Source organism: Mixophyes fleayi, chromosome 1 (assembly GCF_038048845.1).
Source record: "Mixophyes fleayi isolate aMixFle1 chromosome 1, aMixFle1.hap1, whole genome shotgun sequence".
Taxonomy (NCBI): domain Eukaryota; kingdom Metazoa; phylum Chordata; class Amphibia; order Anura; family Limnodynastidae; genus Mixophyes; species Mixophyes fleayi.
The window spans coordinates 185,694,743-185,710,414 of NC_134402.1; the positions used below are offsets into that span (position 1 = coordinate 185,694,743).

Below are 15,672 nucleotides of genomic sequence, written 5' to 3' on the forward strand. Positions count from 1 at the left end.
CTATTAAATTAACCTTAGTCTCCCTCGGTGTGTATGTTGGGGAATTTAGACTGTAAGCTCCAATGAGGCAGGGACTGATGTGAGAGAGTTATCTGTATAGTGTGGAAAAATTTGTGGCGCTCTATAAATAGCTGATGATGAAGTGGTAAAATCTGTGATCAGAGCATTTTTTACTGTTTAAAATTGGTCATGTTGGAAGGTCAGAAATGTATAGTTAACCCTTCTCCACTGACATCACAGCCGTGCTTACCTGGCCTAGTCACTGCTACCTTAATAGTCAACTTGCTGAACATACCTTTTTACATGATGCTGATATACTGTACATGCCTACATAATTTAAGAATTATTACAGAGTTCCCACTATATGCATTGGACAGTGAAATTGCTAAGTATGATGTATAGGCAAGTAACTTAGATTTGAGATGGAAAGATAAACATAGCGCAAAAGTAGAAACTATTACTTTATATTTCTGACTATCTATATGCACATATAGGTTGTTCACTGCTAAACAAAAGCTGCTTTTTGTGTTAAATGTCCCTGTGTTTCTTACTGGTCAAATGTTTCCTGTTGCAGTGAAATAGAAGAGCTGTAAATGTGTTGTGCTGGATTTTGTGTTTCCCTTTGGTGTCCGCCACAGAGTAATCACTAGGCCTAAGCCAACATAAGGACTACACAGCCTTCTTTAAAATAGAAATTGAGTTTTAAAAGAGAGAAATAAAATCCAGAAACTGAATAAAGTACAACTCAACAATTATTAATAACCTTGGAGCTGTAGGGGAAAAAATCCGCAGTTTATAATATTTCTGTCATCAGGTCTATGAAGAAAAGTTCTAAAACAAACCTTCTCCTAAATCAGTGACATTTATCTTTGTCGCATCTGGCCTGGTATAGAATAGTTTTAGAACAATGTGTTATGGACAGATGAGACAAAAGAAAAATGTAAATTATTTAGGAGAGGTCTCAGCAGGATGAATGAACAGCTATCCTGAGATGAACTAAAGTAAGCACAAGAGTGACAATAGTTTGCTACTATTAAAAAGCATCTACTACTAGAGTGAGAGGTATAAACTGGGCATAGGAGCACTGCACAAAATAATATATGAAGCAAAACCTCTAAAATTGTCAAACTGAATTAACAACAAACATTTTACAATTCCTGTCAAGATAAAATGAGGAAAGCTCCAATGGGGCAGGGACTGGAATGGAATTTGTGGTATTTATTCAGCCAATATAACATACAAGAGTGTACAAGATTCCCAAGTAACTGGATTGCTGTTGTGCTATTCACTAAGAAATGCCTCATCCATATCCTTTGGCAGATAGTCTGGGAAACAGTCTTTAGACATCTCTGAGGACTCTCTTTGACTAAGAAATCATCAGTAGTTCAATAATGATCTGTACAGAATTATACGCATAATTCTGTACAGATAATTTTTGACCATTTATTAAACAGTCCTTTATGTTGATGTGAATTTATATATCTATTGGGTTCTTAGGAATGTTTAATTTATTTCATTGTTTTTATGTATGTGGGATTTACTCATTTTAATATTTTTTTTTAGAAAATTTATTTTATATTCATCAATTGGCTTCTGTTGAAGCTCATCTTTTGATTTTGTCCCTAGGACAGATTAGTGGATATTTCCTACCACTACATATTTTTGTATATTTGCACACGTCTCACACAGCTAGCAATTACACAGTAAATTAATATAACTTGTTAAATGGTTTACTGCACTGGAAATCACCTACAAGAATTTGTGACATAAGACTACTTACTGAAAAATGTTCTTAAGATTGTAAAGTAGATTGTTTCTAGTAATGACTTGATAAAACAAACTTTCTACCCCTTTGACTTAGTTTAGGCGAGATAATAAAACACTTAAGTCATAGGTATAATTTAACAATCTTTTGTACATTGAGCCTTTTCTCATAATTGAATTGGAATAGACTCAGTGGTCACTTTATTAGGTACACCTTTTCAGTATTGGGTATGACCCCCTTTGCCCTAAGAACAGCCCGAATTCTTTCTGGAATGGATTCAACAAGATGCTGGAAATATTCTCTAGAGATTATCGTCCATGTTGACATGATAGCATCAATCAGTTGCTACAGATATTTCGGCTGTACACTCAGGTACTCTACTGAATTGAGATCTGGTGACTGTGGATGTTATTGTCATGTTTGTGGAACCATCTTGAGATGAAATGTGCTTTGTGCCATGGCACGTTAACCTGCTGGAAGTAGCCATTAGAAAATGAGTAGGCTGTAGCCATAAAGGCATGCACATGGTCAGAAACAATTCTCAGGTAGGCTGCAGCATTTAAATGAGGCTCAATTGTTATCAAGGTGCCTAATGTGTGCCAAAAAAACATTTCCCACACCATTACAACACCACCACCAGCCTGCAGTATTGACACCAAGCAGGATGGATCCATTGATTCATGCTGTTTACGCCAATTTCTAACCCTACAATCTGCAGGTCTCAGTGGAAATTGAGATTTGTCAGCCCAGGCACAATTATTCAAATCTTCAACTGTTTAGCTTTGAGCCTGTGTCCACTGCTGCTGTAGCGCATCGTCTTCAAGGTTCAACGTGTTCTATGTTTAGAGATACTCATCTGCAGTTGTTGAAACACATGGTTATTTGAGTTACTGTCCATTCTTCTCTAATCTGTCTCAACAACTTAACCTCATGATTGTGTCTGCATGCTTATGCACTGAGTAGCTGATACATGATTGGCTGATTCGATATTTGTAATAACTTAGAGATGTAGCTAATAGAGTGCCCACTGAGTGTATGCTATAAATGACATAGTCAGGAGTAACTAAAACAAAATATGAAATATGTAACTGCTTACACACATATATGAATTGTTTTTAACAAGTTAGATCCCTGTTATTACACCAGGGGTTAATACTGCAATCTGTATTTAGTATCTAGCAAGAATGTGTAAGCAAGCTAAAGGTTAAACCACGTTAAATTCTACTTCAAAGGTTTGTGGCATGTTAGATATTAAGAAATCTGGTGTCAAAGTGTGTCATTTGTCCACTGAGCTGGGAATTATTTTTATCTTAGAGAGATCTGGAGTCATGTCCACGATGTATAGAGATAACATCTTGTCATCTAGGTACATAGTCCAGCTCCCCCCAAATGCAAGGAGATCTGATAGTTTTTTAAAGTCACCATAAGGCTGCTAGCTGTGATGTTCATTATGATTTTATAAGAACTAATACACATAAAAATAAATGTTTTATAAATTTATATCTGGAAAGGTCTCTAATTATATTTAAGATCAGTGCAACTGGGCCCAACACATATTCCCAATTTTGACAAGTTGGGTAACTTTGTTAAACTTATCTCATTAACACTCACCAGGGGGTAAATGTAGCAAGCTCCAATTTTGAAAATCCATTGATTTTCTCAGGAGAGTTGAAACTCGCTAATGTATAAACCTGAGATTTCATGTAAAATCGCCAGAGATGTGTTTCTGTTAAAACCGCTATTTTCCTAAATCGATAGAGATCAAAGTCCCGACTGTTTTCCACTCTAGCTATACAAATCTCAAATGTATGAAGCTGCGATTAAGCAAACTCTCCTGAGTTTGCTATAAATATCGCTATATACAACACGCTGCTTCCTAGCTGCGAGATTAGTAAACACATCACTGTTACACTGCCTGTCTATACAGCCGCAGGTCCCTGCAAAGGTTTAAAAATAGATAAATGATAAAACAAAAAAGAAAGCATGGGGTCCCCCTGTCCAAGCACTATTAACCCTTGTGCAGCCAGCTTAATGCTGGTTGCATGAAAATAGGGGGAGAATTTGCGTGGGGTCCCCCAGATTTTTATGCATCCAGCAATAGACAAAACAGCCTGGGGTGGGTGGCACTATAGCAGAGGGCCATGCGGCAGGGGCCCTGCCATAATGACAACCAACCCCAGGCTGTTCAGCACTGGGCTGGATTCCCTAGGGAGTTGGGTCCATCAAAAAAACAGAGTGTCTCTGTGTTTGTGTATGTGTGACTCTGTGCTTGTCTGTGTATGTCACAGTTTACATGTCTGTGTGTTTGACCCTGTGTGTGTTTGTGTATGTGTGAGTCTGTGCTTGCCAATGTATGTGACCGTTTACTTGTGTGTGTTTGACCCTGTTTGTGTATGTGTGATTCTGTGCTTGTCTATGTATGTGACAGTTTACATGTCTGTGTGTTTGACCCTGTGTGTGTTTGTGTATGTGTGAGTCTGTGCTTGTCTGTGTATGTGACAGTTTACATGTCTGTGTGTTTGACCATGTGTGTGTTTGCGAGTGTGACCCTATCCTGCCTAAATTGGGACAGATAGAAGATATGCATTTGTTATATAGTCTGACTATTCTAGTTAGATAATTACCAACTGAAACAAGCCAGAAAACTCTGTAAATTGCTAATCAGCTTGTGCTAAAAACCCATTTCATCATTATTTTCCATGAGGCATCAAACACTGAATATCATTAACATTAGCATACAAAACAGTATATCACCTAAAAGTATATTCTGAGTAGCAATACAGTAATTTTAATGTCTGTACACTATAACATGTGACCATGTCTGAAGAATTTAGCTTGTGTGATACAGCAATGATAAACAAACAAGCATGTTATATAGGATTTTGCATAAGAATACTCAGTAAGTAGGGTTTGTTACTATAGGAACATATACAGCACATGACGTTTATGTTAAAGAGCAATGTTGTAAAGCGTACAGGAGCGCGCTGGGATGTGTTTAGTTTCAAGAATGATTCTCTGTATGCAGCATTTATGCGTAACAGCATAGAAGCATTTTGCTGTATGCATAACCAGAATAATCTACAATAATCTTTAGGACATATGATGTTTTCACTATGACTGCAGTGTGTCACTTTGCTTATCATTTATTGAAATTATAACTGTTTTTTTATTCAGTTCTTAGTGTCACACTAGACATAGCAATGCATACGCATTTTGATGGACCAATGGAATGTTGTAAATGTTGAAAAATTATAGCCACAAAGATAGACCCACAAATACAAAAGTACTTTTACATTTATGCATGCAGCAGCAGCAGTCTGGGTAGAATAACTGGATACCGGACTGGCCATCTGGCACTTTTGGCAAATGCCAGAAGGGCCGATGGCTGGATGGGCCGGCCCGACTCCTCCCATCTTCTTGGTGGTTGGTTCCTTCCCAGTAACCAGCCACCTCTGCTGCGCGCTCCTCAGGTCCCTCCCCCGTTTACTGAAGAGGGGGGGGGTGCCGCGATTTTCGCGGCGGTGCGGTGATTTTCGGAGGGGGTCGCAGGGGGTTCCGCGATTTTCGGGAGGGGGGGGCCCACGGGGGTGCCGCTATTTTCGGGGGGGGGGGGGGTGTCGCGTGGGTGCCCTCAATCTCATGCGGGGGGGGTCAAGAGTGTGGAAGAGCCATGGGGTGCTGGGAAAGGGGGTGAGAGCCAGGGGGTGCTGGGAGAGGGGGTGAGAGCCATGGGGTGCTGGGAGAGGGGGTGAGATAGCCAGGGGGTGCTGGGAGAGGGGGTGAGAGCCAAGGGGTGCTGGGAGAGGGGGTGAGAGCCGAAGGGTGTGCTGGGAAAGGGGGTGAGAGAGCCGAAGGGTGTGCTGGGAAAAGGGCTGAGAGAGCTGAAGGGGAAGACGTGCTGTGAGAGGGGGTGAGAGAGCCAGCGGGTGCTAGGAGAAGGGGTGAGAGAGCCAGGGGGTGCTGGGAGAGGGGGTGAGAGCCAGGGGGTGCTGAGAGAGGGGGTGAGAGCCAGGGGGTGCTGAGAGAGGGGGTGAGAGCCAGGGGGTGCTGGGAGAGGGGATGAGAGAGCCGAAGGGGGTGCTGGGAAAGGGGGTGGGAGAGCCAAAGGGGAAGGGGGTTCTGGGAGAGGGGGTGAGAGAGCCAAAGGGGAAGGGGGTGAGAGAGCCAAAGGGGAAGGAGGTGCTGGGAGAGGGGGTGAGAGAGCCAAAGGGGAAGGGGGCGCTGGGAGATGGGGGTGAGAGAGCCAAAGGGGAAGGGGGTGCTGGGAGAGGGGGTGAGAGAGCCAGGGGGAAGGGGACGGTGGGAGGGGGGGTGAGAGAGCAAAAGGGGAAGGGGTAGCAGGAAGAGGAGTGAGAGAGCCGGGGGGTAGAGGGTGCAGGAAGACGTGTGAGAGAGCCAGGGGAGTAGGTGGTACAGGAAGATGTGTGAGAGCCAGCAGAGAAAGGAGAGAGGGACAAAGGAGAAGATGGTGCAGGGGCATAGGTAAAAGAAAGTGTAAAGGGAGAGACATCTTAAGAATTCGAATGTCAGGGATGCAGCTATCATAAAACACAAGTAATAATGAAGAATGGAAATGCACAGAGGGGACAATACCCCATTCACTTATATTTTCTATACACCCACTCCTAAATTTCTGCTTCGACCACTGCCCTCTATTCCTGCTCCCGACTGCCTGTGTAAGCTGACAGCTGCTGATCCCTCCTCACCCAGCACGCCCAGTAGGAGAACAGAACACAGGATGCCATAATCAGGTAAGTTCATATATTTTCTTGTGTGCAATATGTTTTTAACCATCCTTTCTTGAACTGGGGACACTACAGCGTATCCAATAATGTTTAACACTATGTATTGCTCATTATTGCACTGTAATGTTTTTTTGCATAATTTATCTGTACAGAGATTTTTAATTAAGAGGAAAAAACATTGCTTGTCATAAATTTTATCTGTAATTGTGTCAATATATCTATTTTTGTTTGCATTGTAAATGATGTATTAAGCTGCTCTTGGGACTCACACTCAGTATCTGATATGCTGTACCAATTTTTATTTGTGAATGAGTTTTTGTCTGAGCTTTACTAATGATTTTGGGGCACTACTATGGCATAATGTTATTTGGGGTCACTATTGTGGCATAATATGATTTGGAGGCACTGTTGTGACATAATATGATTTGTGGGCACTACTGTATGGTATATGTTTTGGGGGCACTACTATGCCATAATATGATTTGTGGGCACTTCTGCATGTCCAAATATGAATTGAGGGTAATACTATGTGGCATAATATGACCTTGGGGCACTACGATGTGGCATAATATGAACTGGGCACACTACGGTGTGGCATCATATGAACTTCTGCCAAAGGCAAGTCTTTAATTGTTGAATATGATGGGAGCCCAAAGAAGTTGCTGTATCGGGGCCCAAAATTCCTCTGGTCAGCCCTGCCTGTGAGTCAAGGGGGTAGACGTCTCCAGGTAAATAATCGAAATGTTTCCTATCTAATCAAACTGATGGATCACATCCAATTATCTCTCACCCACCTCCTCTATCCCCCTTAATTTATATACTGGGTTATTTAAAATGAATAGAAAAGACGCATATCCAATTACTGTAGTAAAACAAAAATATTTTTCTCTGACATTTTGCTGTAGATGGAAATACTTTTAATGCGTCCGTGTGGGTTCAAGTGATCATTCAATAGTTATGTTTTTTTTTAGATATATGTTAGTTTTATTTCATGTGGAATTATTCATGAAAATTCTGCCATTAGTATTTAATTGAGGGAAAAGGGTACCTGTTACCTATATGTGTGTAAGTACTCTGTTCGTTGTTGCTATTTTGTGGGAGATTTGAAAAAAGCAAAACATTGTTTCCTACAGTGGCGTCTGTATAATTGGTGGTATTGCTGTAGTATGGGGTGGCGTGGTGGTGGCAATGTTGTAGTGTGTTTGGTGCTTAGTATTGCTAATAAGTAGGAGAGGGTATTGCTATAATGTGGGGGGTGACGCTGGACGCTGTAATGTGGGGGGTGATGCCGGTTGCTGTAATGTGGGGGGTCATGCTGGACGCTGTAATGTGGGGGGTCATGCTGGACGCTGTAATGTGGGGGGAGATGCTGGACGCTGTAATGTGGGGGGAGATGCCGGATGCTGTAATGTGGGGGGTGATGCCGGTTGCTGTAATGTGGGGGGTGATGCCGGTTGCTGTAATGTGGGGGGTGATGCCGGTTGCTGTAATGTGGGGGGTGATGCCGGTTGCTGTAATGTGGGGGGTGATGCCGGTTGCTGTAATGTGGGGGTGATTGATGTAGTATGAGTGTGTGTGGGGGGTTATTTATTGCTGTAATTTGGGTACTAATAATGTATTGTCATGGTATTTATTGATGTAATTGGGGTGCTAATAATGTAATGTTGAGGGTCATTAGGAGAAATAAATACCCCCCCCCCCACACACACACTCATACTACATCATGTTGTACTGCGCCAGCATCAGTGTGCAACAATATAGTGCATGGAGCCCACAACACGTGGGCCTGTGTGCTTTAAATGCCAGGGCTGATTTTTAGTCCCAGTCTGGCCCTGCCTGCCAGTCTCTCTGGTGGTGTTCAGCTTTGTTTGTAACATACAAGACAAAAACAGTGTTACATGCCTTCTTGCATAGAAATTTTTTCCTTACATTATTTAACATTGCCAAGCAAACTAGTAACTTAATTCTGTATCCCAAAGTTCGATGAGTCAACTTTCAAGTAGGTCAAGTTGTGAAATGTATTAAATGCAGCCTAAAACAACATGTTTCTCCAATATTGCACAAGTCTTTAGATAGAAAAGAAAAATAAATATATTTAGATTTACCATATTATATAGCTCACTATAATTATGATATTCTTTCTAAAATATTTTAAAATCAATATACACCCGAAAATACCTTCTGTTGCTTGTTCAACTTCCTCAAAATGAAAAACGCTCCTGCAAGTTGCCGCGGTAGACTTTGAACCACACAAATTACGAACTGTATTTCTGTTAAAAAATAAATGATGTGATCAGTTTGTCTTATGCTTTAAAACTGAAAAAATTCTATATATAATCCTTTTTACTGCCCATCATAACCCCAGCAAGAAATATAAATCTGCCACAAACCTCTACAGTCATAAAAAATTCACATGATCAGGATATAATTGTATTAATATGCTAATTATCTGTTCAATTCATATTTAGCGTGATTAGGGAAACATCTAGAGCTTATGTTAATTATGATGTTATCTATGAGGTTAGTTTATGGGGAGCACGGTGGCTAAGTGGTTAGCACTTCTGCCTCACAGCACTGGGGTCATGAGTTCCATTCCTGACCATGGCCTTATCTGTGAGGAGTTTGTATGTTCTCCCCGTGTTTGCGTGGGTTTACTACGGGTGCTCTGGTCTCCTCCCACACTCCAAAAACATACTGATAGGTTAATTGGCTGCTAACAAATTGACCCTAGTCTGTCTGTCTATGTGTGTTAGGGAATTTAGACTGTAAGTCCCAATGGGGCAGGGACTGATGTAAGTGAGTTCTCTGTATAGCGCTGCGGAATAGTGGCGCTATATAAATAAATGGTAATAATAATGAGGTTAGCTATGCTTTTGGTCTGCTGACTATTTTTATTTCTATTGCTCTCTTCTTTTACAGGTCTGAAATTATAGAAACAGAAAATATTAATAGGTAACAGTTTTTCTCCAAGGTAAATCATTTGCTTGAAATGCTTATTTACCCACAACTACGAAACTTGATGCATCTATAATAATGCAATTAGTGATAAATAATTCCTACAATTGCTTTACACAAAGAAGTAAGATATTCCAAACTGTGCATAATGGCAGTGTCTGACTTTTCGGCCACAAAAAAATGAGGCTTTTAGCATATCTTTATTTATCTGGCCATACATAAGCTGATCCTGTTACAGCATGTGCATCAGGTTGCAGGACCAATGTCCAGTTTGGTCTTAGATATAGTGGCCTTGTTAGTACTAATTTAAGAACGAGCGTTGAACACATTATTTTAATGCCATGTGTGTAGGCACTCAAAATGCATAAAGGCATTTTTATTTAGCAAAAACCAATTAGTAAACTAACTACTTAAAATGAAAATTTTCAAGGTGGAGCCCTCCTCCCCTACATTATATTTAACAGACCTAAAGGGTAAAATTTGCCAATCAAAGCCACTACTTGACTTTTTTGTTTGGTTGGATACACTTTCAAACAGAGTGTTTCTAAAAGTACCAGATTCTTGACACAATAATGACTCTTGTACATGCCACTGACTGATATTGGCGCAACAAAACAGGGAGGCGTGGAGTCTAACGCACCCCTGGTATTCACCAGGGACCCCCGCAAGAAGGTATGGACTTGGCTGCGTGAGGTGATCAGGTCATGGTTCTCTAAGTTAGTTATCAGCGAAGCGGAAGAGAATAGGAATGGTCGTGCAGTCCGGGTCAGATACCAAACAATAGTGCAGTACACAAGGTTGATCCAGAGGGTTGGTCAAAAGCGAGCCAGAGGTCAGAATTCAGATAACAAACAGAACCAAATCGCAGGATGAGAGAGTGGTCGGGAACAAGTCAGAAGTCAGGAACCAATGCAGCAAATAACAGGAACAGGAACAAGGGAACAGGATCCGAATGCTGGAGCTGGTGAAACCAGTACTCTGGCACCAGACTAGTGGAAGGAGGTGCCTTAAGAACCCTAATGTGGCCCCTGATAGGATGGTAGTCTTTTTGGCGTTCAGATGCACCTGACCGCAGACATGCAGGGGAGAGAAATATCCTGTTGCTAGGACGCAGATCTACTGCACATGCGTGCGCAGTGAAAACCGGAGGTGATTTGGCACAGGAGACAGGCGCCCGTCCCTGGCACATATGGACAGTGCGGGGATGGTGCCTGACAATTCTGAGGTATCTAAATATTCTTCTTTCATCACTGGGAGATGGACTATATTCAGTTCTTTCATACCTCCGTCCACTAAACCACGCCATCTGACAGACATCAGCTGTCCAGAAATATATTTTATAACCGGTGACATTTGGCAGATCAAGCGGCAAATGGGCCAGGGCCAGATGTAGTAGGTGACTGCGTACCTTACTAATGAAGAGAGCAGAATCTTCAGAGGCTGCATCTGGTACCATTAGATACATCCTACTAAATAGTTTATTAAGCCAACACAATAAGTTAATTGATCCTTTGGGCCTATTAAATCTAAATTAAAGGGGAAATTCAAAAAAGCATACCTCCCAACTGTCCTGATTTAGGTGGGACAGTCCCGATTCTGTCATGACATGGGACATCACCATGTCCTCTTTCTCTTTGGTCACACTGGTGTATACAGATTTGTCATGTATTGCAAAAAAAAAACCCCTACTTTTAGAAGAGTCCGGGTTAACTTGCACCCGGGGACATCCAGGAGCTGATGCTGAGTTGGCTGCATCCAAAAATTCTCTAAAAGTTGCACGTAAAAAAAGCGCATTTATGCCCACAAAATGCACCCAGCTCTTCTGCAGTGGCATGTTTGCCATGTTTACATCAGGCATATATACACCCAGAAACACTTATACATGCAACCAGGTCTGAAGCACAAGAAAAGTTTTTTAACATTTGATTTGATAGTGAAAATAACATTCACTAATAGGTTCAATTTAAATTAAAAAAAACCTCTCTATAATACAACATATATAATATTTCTTATCAAGAATAAATGAAAGTAGCAAAAAATTCATTTTAAAATATACCCACAAAGTTATATAACATATGCCCAGTCAACACCTATTAGCTTCACAGATGAATAACTGCAATTAATTTGAATTGTAAGCACACACGCACTACTGGCAGCATCATATAGTCATGTTCATGTGACAAGAACTTGGCACTTACGTTGTCTGTTTTAAGTAGAGATGGGCGGGTCCGGTTCTCCGAGAACCGAACCCACCCGAACTTTGGGTATCCGAGTACCGAGCTGAGCAGCTCGGTACTCTCCCGCCCATTCCGAATCCAAATCGAGGCCGAACGTCATTGTGACGTCGTCGGATCTCGGGACTCGGTTCTCGCGATACTTCAACTTTATAAATACACGCCTCCACAGCAATCCATCGCCATTTGACAGAGGGAGAGAGCAGGGTGTAGTCATAGGCTAATTAGAGCAGGGACAGAGAATACCATATTGTTCTTGCAATTGCTCTAACCAAAATCGCTAGTGCAGAGAGGAGGATAGAGGTTTATTATTTTTTCTTCATATTTGGCACTCCCCAGCGCTTTTGGGGTGTCCCCCATAATTGTGCATTAATATTTCTGGCTGTCAAAAGTCATATCTGTCAGCAGTATCTACTCAATAATTTGTAGCACTCCTCAGTGTTTTTGGGGTGTCCTCCCTAATTGTGCATTAATATTTCTGGCTGTCAAAAGTCATATCTGTCAGCAGTATCTACTCAATAATTTTTAGCACTCCTCAGTGTTTTTGGGGTGTCCTCCCTAATTGTGCATTAATATTTCTGGCTGTCAAAAGTCATATCTGTCAGCAGTATCTACTCAATAATTTTTAGCACTCCTCAGTGTTTTTGGGGTGTCCTCCCTAATTGTGCATTAATATTTCTGGCTGTCAAAAGTCATATCTGTCAGCAGTATCTACTCAATAATTTGTAGCACTCCTCAGTGTTTTTGGGGTGTCCTCCCTAATTGTGCATTAATATTTCTGGCTGTCAAAAGTCATATCTGTCAGCAGTATCTACTCAATAATTTTTAGCACTCCTCAGTGTTTTTGGGGTGTCCTCCCTAATTGTGCATTAATATTTCTGGCTGTCAAAAGTCATATCTGTCAGCAGTATCTACTCAATAATTTGTAGCACTCCTCAGTGTTTTTGGGGTGTCCTCCCTAATTGTGCATTAATATTTCTGGCTGTCAAAAGTCATATCTGTCAGCAGTATCTACTCAATAATTTTTAGCACTCCTCAGTGTTTTTGGGGTGTCCTCCCTAATTGTGCATTAATATTTCTGGCTGTCAAAAGTCATATCTGTCAGCAGTATCTACTCAATAATTTGTAGCACTCCTCAGTGTTTTTGGGGTGTCCTCCCTAATTGTGCATTAATATTTCTGGCTGTCAAAAGTCATATCTGTCAGCAGTATCTACTCAATAATTTTTAGCACTCCTCAGTGTTTTTGGGGTGTCCTCCCTAATTGTGCATTAATATTTCTGGCTGTCAAAAGTCATATCTGTCAGCAGTATCTACTCAATAATTTGTAGCACTCCTCAGTGTTTTTGGGGTGTCCTCCCTAATTGTGCATTAATATTTCTGGCTGTCAAAAGTCATATCTGTCAGCAGTATCTACTCAATAATTTTTAGCACTCCTCAGTGTTTTTGGGGTGTCCTCCCTAATTGTGCATTAATATTTCTGGCTGTCAAAAGTCATATCTGTCAGCAGTATCTACTCAATAATTTGTAGCACTCCTCAGTGTTTTTGGGGTGTCCTCCCTAATTGTGCATTAATATTTCTGGCTGTCAAAAGTCATATCTGTCAGCAGTATCTACTCAATAATTTTTAGCACTCCTCAGTGTTTTTGGGGTGTCCTCCCTAATTGTGCATTAATATTTCTGGCTGTCAAAAGTCATATCTGTCAGCAGTATCTACTCAATAATTTGTAGCACTCCTCAGTGTTTTTGGGGTGTCCTCCCTAATTGTGCATTAATATTTCTGGCTGTCAAAAGTCATATCTGTCAGCAGTATCTACTCAATAATTTTTAGCACTCCTCAGTGTTTTTGGGGTGTCCTCCCTAATTGTGCATTAATATTTCTGGCTGTCAAAAGTCATATCTGTCAGCAGTATCTACTCAATAATTTGTAGCACTCCTCAGTGTTTTTGGGGTGTCCTCCCTAATTGTGCATTAATATTTCTGGCTGTCAAAAGTCATATCTGTCAGCAGTATCTACTCAATAATTTTTAGCACTCCTCAGTGTTTTTGGGGTGTCCTCCCTAATTGTGCATTAATATTTCTGGCTGTCAAAAGTCATATCTGTCAGCAGTATCTACTCAATAATTTTTAGCACTCCTCAGTGGTTTGCGCTCAGAATGGATTCAAAGCAGTCCACATATGATCTAAATGAGCAACCAGGTTCTGTCACCAGTCCTGATGTTAGTGTTCCCAGTACGTCATCTGGCCAAGGCGATGTCAAACAACAGAGTGTTTTCAAATTAGTGCAAAAAACAAAAACCAAAAAAAAATTTACTGTATTGAAGCGAAAAAGAAGTGTAACTGAGCAAAAGTTAAGTGACGATAAAAAAAAAATTGCAAGCATGCCATTCTACACACGCAGTGGCAAAGAGAGAATGAGGCCTTCACCTTTGGCTATTAGTGGCAGATCCCAAAAAGTTACCCAGGCTACAATTGGTGCACAACTACTGTTACGCGTCAAAGCTGAGCTGCAAGATACCAGTGAGGCATTACAGGAGAATATTTGCTCTGATTCACAAATGACAACAATCCCTGTGGAGAGTCCATCCAACAGTGGGATGTCTAATCGTGAGCATTCTGCTGATGTGTGCCTTAATAGCCCGAGTGTAGCCGGTGATACCCAAATTGAGGATGCCACTTTGGAATTAGAAGAGGATGAGGGGGAGATTTGTGTAGGCGACGAGGGCGCTAATGAGGATGTTGATGAGGATGAGGTTGTTTGTGTAAGTCCTGCACCAGTGGCAGCAGTTCTGGCACGTGACAAGAAAAAGGCCATTGTCATGCCTGGGCATAAAACAAAAAAATCCACTTCTTATGTGTGGAATTATTTCTACCCAAATCCAGACAACAATTGTATAGCCATTTGTAGTGTATGTGAAGCCACAGTCAGTCGAGGGAGGGACCTTAACCATCTTGGAACCTCGTCTATGTTACGCCATTTAACGAGAGTTCATGGCAAAGTGTTGGGAAAAGCTGAAAGTTCTTCCCAAAAGAATACAAGCACTCCCTCATCAGCTAAGACCCTCCGCTCACCGACATACCGACGGCTACAAAATACACCCACCACACCATCCTCATCAATATCCTCAGTAGCGCTCGGAGTTAGCCCGGCATCCCACTTAAGGCTGGATGACTCCGGCACTATTATTGATTCCTCTGAAGAAAGCGTTAGTCCTGCTGCTGCTGTTGCTGCTGCTGGGGGTGAATCGTCATCCCAGAGGCAGGTGAATAAAATGAGCAGTCCTACATTTCAGCAATTAACTGTGAAACAATCATTTGCGAGGGGAAGCAAATATGACAGCAGTCACCCAGTCGCCAAGCGAATCACAGACGCCATGGCTGCAATGTTAGTGTTAGATCTGCGTCCAATCTCCACAATAAACGCAGCTGGTTTTTCACAGTTAATTGAGGTTTTGTGTCCGCGTTACAGAATTCCATCGCGACACCATTTCTCCCGTAAAGCTATTCCACAACTATACCAAAAAGTGTGTAAAAATGTAGAGATTGCACTGAAAAATGCCATTCTGCCCACTGTTCACTTAACCACAGATATGTGGACAAGTGGAAGTGGCCAAACCAAAGACTATATGACTGTGACAGCCCACTGGGTTGGTCATTCACCTTCACCAGCAGGAACAGCAGCAGCATGTACACCACTACGTAACATTTGTCACAGGCAGGCCACTCTTTGTATCACCGGCTTCACTAACAGGCATACGGCTGACAATTTGTTACGCAAACTGAGAGATGTGATTGATGCATGGCTTATACCACTCGGACTCTCCCCAGGGTATGTCATTTCAGATAACGCCAACAATATAGTGCGAGCATTACAGCTGGGTGATTTCCAACATATTCCCTGTTTTGCTCACACCATCAACTTGGTGGTGCAGAGCTTCCTACGAAATAACCGTGAGGTGCAGGAGATGCTTTCGG

At 41.6% G+C, this 15,672-nt stretch overlaps 1 protein-coding gene across 4 annotated transcripts in view; it reads right to left on the reverse strand.

Moving 5' to 3' along the window:
* Positions 1–15,672, reverse strand: part of TBC1D2 (TBC1 domain family member 2) — a 62,919-nt gene that overhangs the window by 29,145 nt on the left and 18,102 nt on the right. For all 4 annotated transcript variants that reach the window (XM_075204620.1, XM_075204621.1, XM_075204622.1 and 1 more), the window contains exon 5: positions 8,689–8,780. In XM_075204620.1, coding sequence (XP_075060721.1) covers positions 8,689–8,780 — 92 coding nt within the window. The remainder of the gene's footprint in view (positions 1–8,688; positions 8,781–15,672) is intronic.